Source organism: Anas acuta, chromosome 6, assembly GCF_963932015.1.
Source record: "Anas acuta chromosome 6, bAnaAcu1.1, whole genome shotgun sequence".
NCBI lineage: Eukaryota > Metazoa > Chordata > Aves > Anseriformes > Anatidae > Anas > Anas acuta.
Window position 1 is genome coordinate 6,555,161 of NC_088984.1, and position 18,834 is coordinate 6,573,994.

Genomic DNA, 18,834 nt, shown 5'->3' on the forward strand with positions numbered 1-18,834 from the left:
ACTACCTAGCACGTCAGCAGGCTTTACAAAACGTGGATTCTCACAACACCCCTGTGAGGTAGGTACGTATTGTTATTCCCCCTTTTGTGTGGGTGGGGGACTGAGCCAAACAGCCCAAGGCTACAGAGTCGGTGGCAGAGCTGGAGCGAGAGTACGCAGAGTCCTGTGTGATCAGACCACTAGGTCACACCACTCCTTCACGGCAGTTGTGCTTCTGACTTTAAAAACTTTTAGCCTTTTGCCAAATTAAAGGAATTTGACTTCTCCATATTAAACAAGTGGAGGACAGGGAGGGAAACAACATTACGTCTGACAGCCTTCTCTTCGTTGGTGTCTGCCTCCCCCTTCCCAAAACCACCACAATTACCTGTCTCTGGGAATGAGCACAGTTTCCAGGACAGGCATGGGGGCGAGAGGCTGTTAAGTTTGCTTCCTTTGACCAGGTTTCTCTCTCTACTGTGGATCAGAAGCGGTTCTTCCAGAGACCATTCACTGCAACACTTTCAGTCTAGGGGTAGCTGCTTTTACAGATGATCAGAATTGCCCCTTCCCTCTCCCTCCTCCCACCAACATCTCTCCCCTCACCTCACCGCCAAAAGCACTCTTTGGTAGATAATAAATAAGGTTGGTCAGATAAAGGTACAGTGGCCTCAGAAACCAGGCTGTTCACATTGGTCCTCAGTAAGTCAGCTTTCTCGGCTGGTGTTTCACCTCCCACACTCTCTGCCAGAGAAGTACCTGTTCTGTTGCATTCTGATATTCAAAGGGACACTGTCAAGTAATCTAGATGAAAAAAAAAATGTCCTGCCTTAAGACATTAACCTCCACCTTCAGCATTGCAGAATGGCTGGGACGTTCAAACCTGGAGGTTAAAGTTTGAGACCTTCCCCAGCCCAGAAACACCTGGCCCATGACAGCCTAGCTGCCGAAGGAGCCGGTGACTTGCGTTTGCCATGGCTCCGGTAAAAGCTGTGAGAGGTGCTGGTACAACGACGAAGGGCAGTCAGACACAGCCATCGTGCAATGTTGCTCAGTGCTTCAGCTTGGCTGAAGTCCTTAGAGTGATTTTGGGGAGGGCTGGATTCAGGCTCGATTGCTGCAGGCTCATTGTTTTGGGACTGCTGAGCTGTTGCCCCTCAATTAGCTGATCTCTGTATTTTTAGGTTTCCTACTCTTACACTTGATTTGCGGCAAAACGGCTCAACCCCGTAGAGCTGGGAGTTACCCTCCATGGAGTGAGGACAGTGAGCAGGAAATCAGTCACATGGATTTCTTCCTGTTGCAGATGAAAGGTGGAGAGAAAGGACAGGGATGGTGAAAGGAATGGGGTGAGTAGAGAGAACGCTACGTGCCCAAATGGAAAAGAACAATATCAGTAGGGAAAGAAATTTTATTTTCAAGATTGTAAGAGAATATTACAAACAATGGAGAGTAAAAAAAGCCCAAACCCTAAAAACTATTTAAAAAGTACTTGACAGTGTCCCTTTAATATCCACAAATGATTCAGCCATTGTGCATTGAAAGAGAATGTTCCTGAAGAGCAACCAGTACCTTCGTGGATATATCCCAGAGAAGGAGACTTATTAGAAGTGTTATATATTCAATCAGCAACTGTGCTCCCTCTTCAGACTAACTCTCTGTTGAATGATTGAACGGAATAGACTCTGTAATAAACAAACTGGATGTGAAAGGCTCAGCCTACATGACTGAGTGAGATTGTTACAAATTGAGCAGCAGGGATAAAGACACTGGAAAAAAATGTACATCTCGGATGTATGAGTGTCTGAATCAGCAAAGTAGGAGGAACCCCCCGGAGGTGGGTCAGCTTCTTGTGACTGGAGTGAAATGGAAGGAAATTAACCTGGGATGTCTGCATGGAAAATGATGTGTGTCAGTGGGACGATTTGGATGCTGGATTTGGGGTAATGAAGGCATAAATCACACTAGTACTTGTGCTTGAAACACCTGTGGAGAGTTTGTACAAAATTTGCCAGAAATGCCTATACGTCGAATAAAGGTCATGGAACGCCCTCCCCCCCTCCCAACTCCACCCTCACAAACCCTTTGTCAGGAACGTTACGAAAAATCAGGATTTTTGTTTTGGTGAAATTTGGGCACACCTGGGTTTTGTCACATTTTCTTGGCGAGATGATTCAATCTGTAAATCACTACTGAAACGTTCCCAGCCATTTCACTTCAGAAATCCTATGGTAAATCAAACAAGGTTCCATAGTGACTCATGAACAAAACGACTCATAGCCCTGGTTAATCACAGTCTGGAAAAAAAACTACTCCAAATATTTCATTCCCTTCCTTGTTTTTGTAAATCTCACACGTGTGCGTGTGTGTGCGTGTGTGTGTGCATGGGGTGTGTGTACAGAGCGTTACCTATTCCAGGTAATAGGGTTTGTAAGACATGCTAAACCGTCTGTTCCTCTGCTTCCCCAGAACTCTGCCTACTCAGTTTTTAGTCTGTATTGCACTTGTTTTGTTGTTGTTTTCTTTTTTTTTTCTTTTTTTTTTTTTTTTGATTTGTGTTTTTTTTTTTTTTTCTGTTTTGTTTCGTTTTTTTGTATTTTTTTTTAAACTGGCTGGAAAACATTAACCTCTTTAGCATGAGTGTGCAGCTTTCCCTCCACCTGCTTTTTCCTCAGCTGGCCAGGTGCCGCCTCTTATATCTTGTGCAGTTACCGAAAAAGAAAAGAAGGAACAGAAGAAGAAGAAGAAAACAAACAAAAAAAAAAAAAAAAAAAAAAAAAAAGGGAAGAGAAAGAAAAAGGCACACCATGCTCCTCTGCGTTATGAGTTCTTTGTCTCCTCTGCTCCGTGTTAAGGCCTCCTGAATTCCTCGGCTCAGACCGTCGTGACCCTCATGACGAGCTCTCTGTTACTACTAGACTGACTCCTCTGTTCGTGAGGCCTCAGGTGGCTGAGTATATGCAGGATGGTGTAAGCACAGTGGTGGTCAGAGAGGGTGCCTGTGGCTTGGCCGGCAGCCCGGGCCCCGCTGTCGGCTGGAGCGGAGTTAGTGGCTGTACCACCAGTGGAGGACGAGTGGGTGGTTTGGGAGGAGGGGCGCTGATTTGTCCTGGTCCCTGTTTTTTGCTCCTCCATGTCCTTTGTTTTGTCATAGTTCAGCACTTTCCACTGCTGATTGACCGCCTGCCACCGTTTAAAAATCCGGTAAACCGAGGGCCCTTCATGTATTATTAGACCTGGAGGGAAGGGGGAAAGAAATAAACATAAAACAGAACAAAACTTTAGAAAGAACCATAAGCCTACCCCAGCATCGTGCCCTCTAGCTAGCTGGTTAGCTCAGTTCTCCCTCCGCCAGTGTATATTCAGTGATAAATCATGTTTTTAATTACTGACTGGCAGAGCACCGGTGCTCCTGCTCGGCTGGATCCCTTTTCCCCTGAATTAAAAGGATTACAGCTTTATTTCAGCAATCAATAAACAGGTCTTAAATGCAGCAGAGTGAGTTATGCTCCTACAGCAAAAACAGTGTCTGTTTACCAATAAACGCCCGAGGTTTATCTATCGCTGGGCTACTTTTGCACGCTGCATAGGCATGATTCACCGAGCTAGCGGCGTGTGCTTGGAGGGGGTGTAGCTGGAGCTGACGTGCCGGTGACGTCTGCTGCACCAACGTCATGAGCGGGCACAGACCACATCTCCCCACACACACGCAGCGCTGGAGCAGACACGCAGATGGGGGCCAGAGACGGCAATGAAAGACAACACGGGGCAGGCTGTACCTGTAAGCGGTTTGTCATCCTGTGCAAGCATTTGCTGGTTGGCAAACCAGGTACCTCATCGGACGTTATTGCTTCCAAGGGGAGAAAACAGCAGGCTTGGAAGAAAGTGCAGATGATGCACTCACGCAGTGTCTGCTCTGAGTACGCAGAGGGTGCGTCCGTCCCGTCACCCGTCTGCATACGGCAGAGCTGATAGCGCTGGGGTGGCAGCCAGGCTTTGGGACGCTTGCCTTCTCGTGGTCTTCACATTTGGAAGAGAACGAGCAGCTCAGGCCCCTCCACCTCGCAGTTAGCTCACCTCCCAGAGCTTGCTGTCATCCTCCCCACACTTGAAAGAAGGCTGGGAGGATTAGATAATGGTCGAAGCTGTTTTGAAGATGACGTTATTTGACTATTAAGCTTTTTTATTTTCAAGCTACCAGGCTTTGGCCCTTTGAATGCAATGGGAACAGCAGCACCTGTCTTGTTCTTACCCACTGAGGCTGAGCGAAGCTGCAACTTCTCATGTAGACTGGCTTAGCTGACACACTGCAATGTAATTAATAAGCTTTAACGGAGAATGGGATTTATGCAGAATGAGAGGGTCTGGGTGTCCTGGTTTTGCAGCGGTCTGTCTGTTAGGGAAGTGTCTTTGAGTCCCATGTATCTGAAGCCAGAGCAGCAGATGTACTTGTTGAGTTAGCATACAAATAATTTAATTTTTCTTAATAGCGATGGCTTCACCATTCTTGGTCAGCATCAGGATTATTAGAAACATTTCCAGGAAGAGCAACTCTCTTGCCTACTTGTTCCAGGAGCATAAATACAAATGTGAAAATGAGGAGGTTGCCTTGACCAGCGAGGGGTGATGAAGGTCACCACAGAATAAAGAGGTTTGCTGCTATTTCTGATGGATCAGATGCTAGGGCTTTATCCTTCACCCAGCTTTTCCAGACTGTTCTAGTTTCTGATGACAGCTGACTATCAGAGTAAACCTATTCTGTATAAAAGAATAATAATAAAAAAAAATCTGAAGGTCATCCTACACTTAGGGCGGACCTCCCCTTTACTCACTGATGGAGTGCAGCCACCTAGTTTCTCAGCCACCTGGTTTCTACATTTGATTTTACTGAATGTAAGTTCTGGGTTCACTACAATCCGAGTTTCCAGCCTTTCTGATTCTAAGCATAATTAGAAACCTTGCTGATTTGATCACAGCTTAGCTTCAGGGAGACTCTCACATTCATCTTAATATGGTGCTGAGTCTCCTTACTGGCTGCTGAAGAAATTCCATGAGTTGAAGTATTCAAGCCTGGCTATTCTGGGACAGCAAATATAGGTGGGTACTCAGACTTACAGTACAAGAGAGATCTTATTCTGGTTCCCATAGACCACTGAAGTTACACAGGTGTAGTCCTGCAGTGATGTCAGTTTTTCATAGCCAAATAGCGTGATGCCATCACAGAAAAATTTGCTTTTTTCCTCCCTGCTTTGGAACGTGGTTGGGAATTCTGACATCTGATCAAAGCACGACCATAAAAAGCGGGACTTAGGGAAAGCCTACAGATCCAGCCAAGGAGACAGCTTTGAAGCAGGCCTAAAGTGGATTGGCCCAAGGCAAGGGACATTAGACACATATTTAAATGAGCTGTCTGATCTGTAATGAATGAAATTCCAGTCTGATCAATGACAGAGCCAATGTTTCTTTGAGACCTCTTTAAGCCTTGGATAAAAGAACCAAAATCAAATATTTTCTCCTTGGCTGTAGAACATCCTCCATAGAATCAAATCCATTCTCCGAAGTATTAAGCACTGAGCCAGGATTGTAAATCTATTCTTAATTACCTTATCACAAATATTTAATGCACAGCCTGATTCAAGAGGGCTGTTTATAAAATTCTTGTTTGTTTGCCTTCTAATTATAAATGTTTATGATCTTATGCAATTAACTGTGTGATGCTGATGGATGGGTTGCTGAGTCAACTGAGCACCTGTTTTCTTAGATAATTTTGGTTTCAAAATATTTATAAAAGTACAAAATAACTTGTTTCCCTCTGTATTTACGGGGCTCTAAATTACTTATCGATTTCCCAGTGTCAGGCTCAGGAAGCTGTAAAATTAAAAAGGAACCAAGCAGAGGGGTGGGCAGGGAGGTGGAAGTAACAGTGATTCATTTGCAACACTGAATGCTAAGATTAAGCAAGAGTCCATCAGTTTATAACAACCTGCAGGAAGCTTAATGCTCCCATTGAAACAAATTTTGTCTGCCTGAGTTAAATTAGGATTGGAATTCCTATGTTCAGCTGCGTGTACCCCCTTCCAGAAACACCCCTCCCTCAAGGTTCAGTCTGGTTAACAGAGCTGAATCTTTTCAATTTAAGGCCAGACGTAAGTGGAAAATCCTTCAGGAAGAACTGTATGCAACTGGAAGCAACCAGCTAGAAGCAATTTTTCTGTAAGCCAAATTCTCTGTAAGCAGGGAAAGTAGCAGGTTGGTGTGAGCTTCTTCCTTTTTGAACTTCCCTTCTTTCAACTAGGGCTTTAAACTATAGTTAATGGAGGAGGGAAACCTCAGTCCATCCCACTCCTAATCCTGTACCTAAACGGGACCTACAGGAAAGCTGGGCATGGGACTGGAATTGGATGATCTTTAAGGTCTCTTTCAACCCAACAATTGTATAATTCTATGAACTCAGAAATGTCTACGTGAGAATTTTAGATGCGTTGCCAGTAGCGTCCTAATCCTTTCCCACTCCTCCCAAGTTTATCTTTCCCTTTTCTGCTCCACGAAATCTGTTCTCAAGGCATCCTATGTGAAAGACGGCCTCTTCAGAGGGAAAATCTCTGTGAGTTTCACACAAATCCATGTTGGTCCAGATTGTTGCCTGGTGTATGAAATCCCTTTTTGTGGTGGTGGTGGAATGAAGCTCCTAGAGAACATGGGCACTGTAGATGTGCTGTTCTCATTCCCATTTTCTCATGCCCAGATCTGGCTGGTGTCTCCGTATTTTTTTTTCCCAGATAATCAAATTGCAGTCTGCAACAAAGCTAGCGCTGGTGAAAGCAGTTCAATTCCCATGTTCTACTGATCGCCACAGCTAACACTGAGCTTCTGCATGCTTAACATGCAAGATTTGAGAAGTGTGACCACGGTGAGTACCATGGCCCAGAGACAAGGCTGATCACTGTAGGGTTTCTCTGAGCCTTGCAATACCTGCCCAAGACTGGTCAAGAGAGTAGCCAGAGGGGCTGCTGGCAGAGCACAGGCATAAAATAGATGTGAAGAGACCTGGGTTAATGCCTCCGGATAGGCAAGGGGGAATCAGCTGAGGTACCACCATCCTGTGAGATTAACCTGAGTGGCTGTGAGCCTTCAATTTAAAAGAGCTTTGGAGCAGCAGCTTCCCAGAAATGACAAGCAGTCACCCTGTGCACATTGTCAGCCTCTGCCACCGAGCAATCTTTTCTCCAGGACTTTCAGCTTCTAATTAACCTTCCTCTCATTTCAATGCTCGCTGTGCGTTTTCTTGAAGGAGACAGGTAAGTTCTTGGGGCAGAAACTGTTTCTCCTGTTTGCCACTGAGAAACCATGAAGAGAAGGTTTCTGCAGACAGTGTCGTACTTTACCCTTGCGCTGTCACTCATCTACAGGAACAAAAATCACAGCCCCTTCTAGCCAGTTACTCTGTCCTGCTTCTCATAAAGCCCCTGCCCTGCTGTGTGAGCATAGGGCAGGGGCTGTGTGAAAAGGTGGAAACCTCGTTTCCACCATCAGCAGCTCTTCTGCCCTTTGGTTTCCTTACACAACGCGGTTTCACCTCAGCCAGAGAGCTGCCTTGCTTTTGCCTGTTTCAGTCCCTTTCATTGCTGGGTGTCAGGGGAAGATTATGGCAGCTCTGATCAAAGCTTAATATTTGCATCCACGGCAGCGATGGCTCAGGCCAAGGCAAACCAATCCTCCTGGGAGACAAGGCTTTCATTGCCGGGCTTTCCCTCTGCTGACATCATTGCACACACTAACCCTTCACTCTCTTTCCCTGCATTCTTTCATCTTTTGTGGCAATTTCAAGTTCCCCCACCTTTGTTTCCAAAGCTCCTGCAGCTCAGCCTTCACTTATCTCTTTGCCTTTATCTCATCCTACATGCTCCATCCTTATCCTCCTTTTATCTTCCCCTAATAGCAGTAAAGTGGCTGTACGAGTTCAGAGAAGGGGTCTGGCTACGGTAGCATCCTGCCGCCAGCAGGGGCCAACCACACAAGGAGTGGTGTAAAAACAAAGCCAGGAGAGTGACTTTTCCCTGATGGGCTCTGTGGGGACATGCCCAGCCACAGATGGTCTCTTTAGGCTCAGTGATGTTCCCTCATTATAGGTTTCTAGTGCACTACAGTAAAGTGCACTGACTTTTGCTCTGAGCTCTGTGTTTGCTCAAGTCAGGCTGGCCCTCCACACCCCAAATTCTCGTAGTCTCCATGAGATAGCTCCATGCCAAAAAGCGCTTTAGAAATAGCAATGAATCTCTGCCTTCTGTCAACTTCACAAGTTCGTGGTACACGGGAGATGAGTCACCAAGCTCCCAGTGGGCCCTTTCAGTCCATACTACTTTTCAGTGCAATCCCTGGTATTTTATCCCTCATTAATGGTGCAAGGTAGCTCTTGGTGATAAACCTGGAAAAAAAGCACCAGATGGACCTTTTCCTGAAAATATGGGCTGGGAAAGGGACACCTAGTATCTGTTATCCCTCTGCGTTGAGTCAGGGACTGTTCCAGCTGAGTCTGACAAGTTCTTTAAACAACCTGAAATCCTAAAGCCCCAAGGGACAAGGCTCAAGGCTGCAGAGCTGTGCTCAGCAGGCAGTGGGGAAGCGGGCAAACCAGAGAGTGGGGAGAGGTACATTTATCCTTGAAAGTAATGTCATGGCATCAGTGGGACTCTGCACTTGGCTGGATTTGGGATGGGCGATGTGAATATCAGAGTTCACCATGTTGGGAATCAAGTCTTTCCTGCCCTCTCCTCATTCCTGTTCATCGTCTCCAGAATCTCTTCAGTTTGTCCCCCCTTTTCTGCAAGCAAGATCCCGAAAAGGGTGCAGTCCCCAGAGCAAAGGTGCAGAATAATAATGTAACCCTGCCTTCCTTTCAGTACCCTGACGAAACAAACTGATGTCTTGTCAAAGCATCGCTGTCTTTGGCAGTGTGACTGCCTGGCCCAGCTTGTGTTTGGGATTTTGATTTCTCCTTCCTAAGGGTAGCACTTTGCACTTTTCTTTATTGAATTTCATCTTGTTGATTTCTCCAATTTGGCAAGATCATTTCAAATTCTGATCTGATCCTCCAGAGTGCTTGCAGCCTTTCCAAGCCTGGTGTCATCTGCAAATTTTATAACAGCACTTTCTATTTCATTATCTAAGCCATTAATAAAAATAATAAAGGGAGTAGAGTCCAAAACAGTCCTAATTGAAATGTGTTTCCAGTTTATAGTACAACACTGACTACTACTGTGAAAGCAGTTTTTCAATTGGTTGTACATCTGCTTTACAGTTTTTTTAATCTAAATCACATTTCTCTGTTTTATTTAGGGGAATCTGAAGGCAAAACATCTAACGCGTTGCCCAAGTCATGGGATATCAAACCACTGCTTCCTCCTTAGCCACCAGGAGAGTTATCCTCCCAGACTGGATGAGGTTTTACTCCTTTTCTCATCAATTGATCAGTTAACGGTTTCTTCCAGTATCTTTCTATGAATCAGTTAAACCGATTTGCCCTTTACTTGTGTGATTTTCTGTTCACACCTCCTTTAATGATAGAGATTATATTTAAAGCTAGGTACTCTGCTTGCATTTCCCTAGCTGCCTGGCACCTCCTGCATCCTCCCTGAGTTCGTGAGGATAAAGTGCTCACGGGTCAGAGATTGCTCCTGCGGCTTCCTCTGAAGTTCATTAGGATGTGCTGACAAGGACACAGCAAACTCATCTCAATGTTTTTGAGTCTGTTCTTTTCGGATTCTGCCCTGGGCTCCTTTCTCCTCATTAAAATTATTTTAGTTAAGTTTTGAAGACTGAGACAAAGGCAACATTTAATGTTTGGCCTTTTTTGCATCAAATATTATTTGGGCTCTTAGACTTGTCTTAGCATAAGCTTACAGACCCGTTTCTTGCTGCTGTCTCTCTCTCTCTGAAGGGTCATCCTGAGGCTCAGGTCTGACTGCTCCCCATGGCCGTGTGATTCCTGGAGACTTGCCATTAGTTGCAGGCTCTTCTCTCTGCCTTTTTGTGTTTTCAGCTTCTGATTTTGGGTCCTCAAAGAGCTCCTGATGCAGCCTCAGTGCTCTCTTCCCACGCTTCTGAGCTCTCCCCTGCACAGACACAGTTTGCTGTTGTGCCTTTAGTATCATTCCTTTTGGCAACTGCGAGCTGTTCACAGCTCTTTCATCCTTCAGATTCTCTTCCCAAGAGACACTCCCTGCTCTGGTCCCCTGAGGCTGCTGCCGCTGCTTTTCTGGAGTCCATTATCCTCACATCATAGATCTCTTCAGCTCAGGAATGCTTTCATCGCACAGTCACTTTTCGCACAAACTGCTGCTACGTTCAGATTTTCAGGGATTCTTTGCTTGCAGGCGAAATCAAGTAGGAAGGACAGATTCCTTCACAACTCTCACCTGTTTTCCAAAACATAAGTTTCGTCCACAGCATGTTTCAAGAGCTTAATGGACAGTCTCCTCTGAATACCGGAGAAGTCCAGGTAATGGATGACCTGGGACCTCTGGTGCCATCCTTTAGACATTTCTGGTAGTCTGCCCAGCGAGCAGAATACTTCTAGTCCACAGGATGTCTAGCAAAGGTGTGCTCTGAATATTGCTGGAACTACACAAGGAGGGCATGCAAGCTGGGAAATGACCAGTATTGAAAGATACACAGCATGCACTGAAAATTCATAAAAATTCAAGGTTGGGTGAATGCTTACCATATGGGGAAAAAAATAATAGCTGATTATAATCAGGCACTTTATTATCAGTCATTCTCCATGCACTTTTTTTTTTTTTAATACCTAGAGGACTGATTAAATATGCAGAAGGCTGAGCTGTGCTTTGGCTGAGCAGAAGCGGGGGTGGCTGCGTGGCCAGGCCCTGTTCGTGGCTGTCAGTCACTGGACATCATGGAGCCCATGGGCCTGGGGAAAAAATTCTCCTTCTTCTCCCCATCACCCTTTAAGTGTATTTGCTGTAATGTGCGTCTCATGCTTGGCTCCCTGCAGGCCACATAGGCCATGACTCTGGCAAAACTGAACCAGTTTCTGGCCCCTGTGGCCAGACCTGTTGCCTGGGCAGAGTATGTAGGGTGAGTGCTCCACCAGTGTATGCAGACAAGCTGCTCCCAGCTCTCTCGGTGAGGTATTTTCTGCAGGCATGGACTCTTCCCTTTCCAGTCCCTGGAAACAGCACAAACAGGCTGCCCCCCAAGCCTTCAGTCGCTGAGGAACCAGCAAACCTTGTGCTTGGTATGGCTTGGCTCCTCTCGTGCAAGCTGGGGTTCAAGGACAGCTCTGCCTCAACACTTCCTCATCCCCAGGTGGGCCAGAACACCCCGCAAAGGCAGCAGGAGCCCTTCTCCTTCCCTGCCTCCTCCGCTCCGCCTGGCAGAGCACCAGGAGCAGCAGGCCCCACAGCGGGTGGCTGTGCTAGGCCCCAAGCTCTGCACAGCCATTAACACCACCCCCAGGCTCAGCAAGAGCCCTGATGGGTGGGAGAAGGATCCAGCACGCTGGCGTCTCAGAAGGTCACCACAGTTGCTGTTCTACCATGGAGGGTGATCATGGCAGACCTCGCCCCATGCCGTGCTGGGGCAGAGCCGTTTCCTCCTTTCCTCCTGGAGAGGAGGCAGCTCTTTTATTAAATCCGCCTGAGGCACTGATGGGAGGGCTCGGCGTGACAGCTGGGAGAGCTTCTCCTCCCGGCAGCACTGTGATTTTGCAGGATGCTGCTGAGCTGTACAGCAAGAGACAATTTCCAGGTCGCGACACTGCAACGTGGCGTATTTGTGTGGCGTGTATGCAGCAGTGAGCCCTACGCACAGGGGATGCTACAGGTTCCCCTCAGAAGCAGGAGCAACCCATCCCACACACACAGCATCTGCAGCTGCAGGAGGAGGAATACTTTATCCACTTTATCCACTTTTGGGGATGAATGGAGAGAACAGGCAGGGACTGGCTGTTGTAGGGCTTGTGGTGGGAGCTGTCAATACGTTGTAGGAGCAGCACTGAGCTTTTAAGGCTGCCAGGCAGATGCCAGCTTCTCTGAGAGGCACTACCTCCATCCATCCCAGGCAGCCATCCTCAGTCACGTCCACTGCCCAGCCTTGTGCTTCTCTACAACACATGGGTTGGTCCTTCTTGGGCTGAGCTGGTAAGGCCCCAAATGAGGAAAGGCTGGCAAAATTTAGGAGCTAGTGGAAGGTGTCCAAAGGACAGGAAATTCCTTTTCACTTAGCACTCCCACGTGGTTTGTTTGCAACGGGAAAACAACATCGGTTTTCTGCAGGATGCCATCTGTGGCAGAGGAGCTGGGCTGACCCCGGGAACCACACGCAGCAGCACCATCGCTCTAGAAATGCCACAGCATTTTCAGCTCCAAGCATATGAGCTACCAACCTCCACAACTTTCTCCTGCCCTGCCCAGGCTAGCGCTTTTACTCCCTGCCTCAAAACCTGGACAAAACAAACAAACAAAACAAGAAAAAACAGCAAAAAATGGGGAACATAAAACTCTACATAATCCTCACTTAGGAAATAGACAAACCATAAAGAAAAGCATTCCAGTAAGCTCAGATGTAGCTGTGGACAGCTACAGCAAAATGGATGTTGTGCCCTTGAGGGCTCTTGTACTCCTGTGGTATCTAATTCACAGCACACGATAAAGCACGGGATTAAAGGGCAGTCTCTAGCTATGCAGGCTGAAAAAAAAAAAAAAAAAAAAAGCAAACAAACAAACAAACAAAAAAACACAAAAAACAAAACTGAGACTCTTCTAGGAAAAAGGAAATAAATAAAGACCAGCTCCACCAGCAGAACACTCCTGCTCCTGAATCATACATCTCCAGCAGCATTCCTCACTTGTGAGTCTACCCATAATTGTGCCAGTACAAGAGGGATGGGGCTTAGAGGCATTATCCATATATCCCCCTGCTCTCTTAAATTTTCTCCTCCTTGCTTCATTGATAGGATGTTATGGACCCTTTGGGTATATTTTTTCTTCCCAGATTTAAAATGGAGGGGATGGCAACACCCCACATCTTGAAAGGACTTTGTGCATGAGACCAGTTGCGCATATGACAGATAAAATTAGATCTTTAAGAGAGGGGAGTAGAAAATTATATCAAACTGGACTGAACAGAGCACTGGCCAGATGCACACCCTGGTATCCCGGTGATTTTATGGGTATCTTATATCTTCAGGTTTCCAGACGTTCCCTTAACAGAAGTCCAAGGAGGTGGATGCTACATTTGTGCCACAGTGGTCAGTCCTCCAGGTCAGGGTCCTGACCATTTTTATCCTATAGCTAAAGATGCTTTGACCGAGGTGTTGCCTTTGCAGTCATGCTGTATCCTTAGACATTCCTGGGACATTTCTTTAATGGCAAAGCTGAGCAACAGCACTGTTTTTTGTAGGGCTCTGAAATCTGGCTTCACACCAACTTGGAGCAAGACTTGAAAAAGTCATGCTGTCCCCCAGAATGGAAGTATACATATATGTTTTCAGACAGATGAGAATGTTTCATTTAGACTTGATTTTTTTTTAATGTATTCCAGTTCTGATGCTGAATTTAAAATACTCAGCATGAGCAGTCATCTCTAAATGCCAAATCAAAATGCTTTGTTCAGTAATGATCAAAATAGGACATTTGCTTATTGAAGGCAGAACTAATGTCTCTCTCTCTATTTTTAATAGGAAATGAAATTCTGTAAGGGAAAGTGGGTATGATTTCACTGCTTATTTATTTATTTATTTATTTATTTATTTCTAATTTACTTATTTTTTTTTTCTCCTAAGGGATGCATGATCAAGATCTGTTACGACTACTTCAGCCACCAAAGCACTCTTCCACTAACTATTCGGAACTAAGGAAGGAGATAGGAGCCAAGAGGACAAGGGCCAGGTCTATTATTTCATTGCATTGTCACAGGGTTATTGTGGATCCAGCTCTGCCTCTGGGCAGACAGACTCAGGCTGTGACTGCCACCAGTGGGTTTTGCTTCAGGAAGAAAAGCACTGCTTCAGGGAGCAACTTCCAGGCTGAATAAGCTTAGCAAACCCAAGACTTTTTCTTATTAGTAAGGAAAACCAGCAGTGCTTGACCTGAAATCACCTGTGGGCCTGTTTGCAGTATTTTTGTCACTGAGCTGTTGTGTCTGGGTCTGAAAGATGGCTGTGTTGGTAAGGTAGCCAACCCCCAGGAGAAGAACTAATTAGTTACTACTTTAAGAAGTGATCCCAGGGCTGGTTAACGTGGCTTCATGTTGATCTCTTCTTACCTCTATTTTGGCTCCCTAAAGAGCTGGGGACAGACCTCATCCATTCTGCACAAGGGTTTACCCCACTATGGTCCCATCTTTGACTACAGAGTTGACTTGCTGTGGCTACAGTGGCCTGCCATGGACTCCAGCCTCTCACCTCCAGCAGTAACATCTATGCTGGGATGGAGGCTGTGGTAGGAGCAGAAAACAGCCAGAAAAAGCATAGCCTGGCACAGATCTGAGGACTTTTCCCATCCTTACTACACAGCACAATTCATGCAGCTGGTGCAGGAGGTCCTGCCAGCTGCCTGTGAGGGAATCTCCTGCTGTGGTGTAGAAGCTATGACAGGCAGGTGTGTGCTTCTGCCTCTGCCCAGGGATGGGAACTTAACCCAGTGACATCAGGCACTTGCTGCCAGCAAACGATCGAGTGAGAGGGCAGCGACATTCTGATTATAACACATCACCCTCCGAAGCACGGGATGCAGTTCACGAGGCAGAAGGATTTCTTTTCCCCCTTAGAAAAATGTTAATTATGTTGCCCTCGCTAAATGCTAAACACATTGATCCACTGGAGCAGAGAGCACCATATGGTTATTTGTGACAAAATACATCTCCAGAGCCCTGTTGCAACAGTGGGGAACTGTATGAAGATAGATGTGGTGAAGGACTGTGGAGCTGAAAGGACACAGGTGAAAGGCCAGGTGCTGCTATGATGATGCTGGAGGCCAAGGCCCTGCCCTGAAAAAAAGGAGGGAGCTCAGATCCAGGTCCAAACCCCGTGGCTCTTGCTCAGCAGTGACATGCTTGCTTTACAGAGGGCTGCCAGAGCTGCACTGGAGTTTAGGATGAGCGTTCGGCCTCTGCAGAAATGCCCACTGGTGAAAGCAGCACACATGCACGCAGGCTGGCTGGCCCGCTCTGCTCTCTTATTGAATAATCGATGCAGCATTAGATAAAAATAGGTCCCATCTTTCAGGAACGGAGGGGTGGCATCTCTCGGCTTTGCCGAGCATCCTCTGTTCCTGGACAGCGGCCAAGAAGTCGGTCAGCACAGATCAGCTGTGCAGCCCCGCTTCTGCTGCTGCTGGCCCAGGGACAGGGCCCTGGCTGACTGGTGTTGAGGGACGGTCCCTGCCCATCTGGATCGAGAGCCCCACCACACGCCCCGTGGGCATTGCTCCTGTCTCCACGCTCCCCTTTACAGCTGATAAATCAATGATTTGCTGGGAGATTTTTTGAGCATGCACATGGTGGCCAAATGTATGCAAACCAAGATTCACGGTGTAAAAAGGGGAGTGAGCTGCTTGTCTTTTTTTCCCAGCCACCTGCTCTGCTGATAGGGCTGGATCTGGTGACTCCAGTTAGCTCCTTGTAGCTCCAAGGAAAACTGGAGGGATAATGTTAATCTGGGGAATGAGAGCAGGAAAAAGCGTGGGGTAGAAGGTGATGAGGAAGAGGGACCTGATTACAAAATTAGAGGGGCAACTTCCATCCATGTTTCCCAAACAGGCGTGCTGCTTATTGCTGACTGTCCAGCCAGCCAGACCCCATGAGCTGCCAGATCCCATAACTCGAGGAGAAGCATTAGGATGGGGGTTCCTCGGATCACACTGCCATAGAAGGACCCTCTCCTCCCCATGGTTTCCACAGCAAGAACAGAGAGCTGAGACACAGAGAGTGAGTTCAGAATGAGGAGAAATAACAAAAGCAGGGAAATGTCATTTAAAAAATGCTGGTCTGTCTATCCTCCGCCTCATGGGACTGCCTTTCTGTCTCCTGGCCCGTTGGCCGCATTTTCAATGCTAGCTGAGAGAGACCTCTCAGACTGCAGGGGCATCTTGGCTACATCTGCTTATAAAGAGACCTCTTGGAACTGGCTAATCTGGGACCATGCTCCTAGATCGTCCTGCACCTGTCAAATGGGTCAAAAAGAGTGTGAACAGTGTGGCAAGCAGTGCATTAACCTGAAGGGAGTGGAAGACTTCTTCATACTCACATGGGTCTCTTCCAGGTATGTTGAAGCCAGATGTTTGCTGTCTGGGTTGGACTCAGTTTTCTCCTTTGAAGACATCTGCTGAGTTTCGCTGCGTTGTGCTCCATGTATGGAGCGTCATCAAGAACACATGGGCTTCCCCAAAACTTATTTGCTATTGCTGTAGCAATTCTTCCTACTTTGTGCTTTGGGGGACTACGCAGACCTGAATGAAAACACCTCCGTTCATTTTGAGAACCAGATCATCAATACAGATGAAGACCAAGACTCTGAAGACACTTAACTTCTCAGTTCCTCCTTATTTTTATTGGGACTTTAGCTCCTAAATCCTTTGAATGATCAGAGCCCAAGTGACCTGGCTAGAAAACACCCCAAGGCTACCTCAGCCTGGCATTTCCTCTAGGAAGCAAAGCTCATTTAAAACAAAACCACATTAGTCTTGGCAGGAAGCTTGAATTGTGACCGTCTCAAGGAAGCGCCATTAATTACTGTTCCCATTGCACTATGAAAGATCAAACGCTGTGGATCAGTTTTAATTGGCTATTGATTTCTTATGTTATTACCTACGGTTGTGCTGAGATGCCGTCAGACGTACTGGATGCTTTTGATTATACTTGCTGGCAGCTGGGATTAAAAACAGCGGGCACACACTTCCTGATCTGTAATGGATTACCATGGTGTGCCAACAGAAATCGTTGGCAGGATGAATGGTCCTGCTTCGCCTGTCTCTTGTGCTATCGAGCTGCAGTGCAGTTATTGTTGTGAAGGCAAATACCCTCCGGGACTGGCTGCCAAGGAAAGCGAGGGAAAAGCTTCAAAGAACATGGGGATTTAGTGCCTACAAAAGTGAGAGGCTGTCAGCACCAAGGCAGGGTGAGTCAGAGTGCAAGGAGTGCTTGGGCATGGATGAAGCATCAGGCCCCACCAGTGATCCCAGGAGAGGCTGACCAGGTTGCTTTTGCATCTACATGCCAATCATGGGGCTATCATATGTGTGAGCACAAGTGGGACTGTGCACACACACCGTGACAGTGACAGCCCTGCACGCACCAGCCTGCTAATGGCCTTCCTGAGCTGCATTTCCCCCTCGGAGCAGACCCGGTGATTTCTGAAGCTTAGTCTGTGACATGCTCTCATTAGCTGGCAGTTACTCTTTGTTTAACAGGAGATTGTTTCCCGTCCTTCTGACCCCAAATGACACTTTAATCTACAAACGCCGACTTTCCCTAATTGCACCTTGACAGAGAGAGAGAGAGACAACCCCCTCCTCCCCCCTCCAAGGACTGTCATTTAATTAACAGGCAGGTATCTCTCAGGATTTACAGCCCAGCTCTAAGCTGCCACTCTGTCTACTCAGTAACTCAGGCTCACTCCACTTATCTTTACATTTCAATACCTGCATTTCTGCTAATCCCTCTCTATGCCAGGTTTCTGGATTTACTTCTCAGGAACCCGTGGGGAAAGCAGTTCATCAAATGAACTGTCCCCATCTCACTTCTCATTCACCTCCTGGCTACCGATTTGAAGTGCCTATGTTGTAGGTGACTTCGTAGCACAGCAATACCTGTGCTGGCACCATAGCCAGTTTGTAGTTTAATACAGGTCTCATATCTGTCCTATAGACATGGCCAGAAGTAGCATACACGAGAGAGAGATCAGAATCAAAGACATCGGGGCTGGCTGGGTATCAAGAAGCGTTTAGTCTGTTCCTCCTTCACAAACTGGGATCATCCCTCAGCAACCTGTTCTTGACATATGTTTTTTCTATCAGGTTCTTATAAAATTCCAGTGTCGGAGACTCCCACAAATCCTAAGCAAACCTTTCCAGTGCATCCTGCCCTCCCGTTTGGTATCCGAGAGCCAGGGGAGAACAATGTTGAAAGACCATCTCGCGTGCCTTGCCCAGATGGCCATAACTTCTGGCACTTGGAGCCATACCGTCTGTCTTGCTGCTTGTGAGGAGCAGATTCATTGTATTTTGGTTGTGGTTTTGTTTCCGTGGTGGGTGAAGGGATAGCAAATGCTGTCTGTCTATTCCAGCTGTCTTTGCTGAGCATGCTAGGATCTGGCAAAGTCCAAAGCAAAGTAGTGCATTACTGCATGTGAGTGGCTGAGGGTCAAAGCCACGGTCTCTGGATTTTGATGCATGGTTCAGTAGCCTCTGAGTTAACAGCTGTATTTTGAAAGCTCAGTTTGGAGCAGATCAGACTGTTTCGGAGCAAATGCAGCTCGAGTGAGGATAACAACAATAAATGACCAGTGTGAATCCCAGTTTGCACATGCATCTGAGTGCATGTACCTCCAGTGACAGTAAGCTGTTCTCCTGGACACGTTGCACTGGCTACTCAATGGACTTGAGAGACCCAAGAGCAACCAAAGTGTGAACTGGCAGGAACTGCTGAGGAGCTCTGCTTTAGCACACCTGCCCTTCAATCAATACCTTGTCTCTCAGACCTCCAGTTCTCTGCCAGTGAAAGCAAAACTTGGGGTCGAAGTGGTGGAAAGAGCAATTGGAAATCACGCAATTAGTGTAGGTCCTGCAGTTTAACTTCTGCAAGCTAAGGCTGCCCAGCCTGTTACCAAACAATGCACAA

The 18,834-nt window shown here is 46.8% G+C and overlaps 1 protein-coding gene across 3 annotated transcripts in view; it reads right to left on the minus strand.

The window, feature by feature from the left end:
- Nucleotides 1-2,483: 2,483 nt before the first annotated feature.
- MARCHF4 (membrane associated ring-CH-type finger 4) overlaps nt 2,484-18,834 on the minus strand; it is an 83,623-nt gene continuing 67,272 nt past the window's right edge. For all 3 annotated transcript variants that reach the window (XM_068687166.1, XM_068687165.1, XM_068687167.1), the window contains one exon: nt 2,484-3,215. In XM_068687166.1, the coding sequence (XP_068543267.1) occupies nt 2,854-3,215 (362 nt within the window). In that variant the 3' untranslated portion in view covers nt 2,484-2,853. The remainder of the gene's footprint in view (nt 3,216-18,834) is intronic.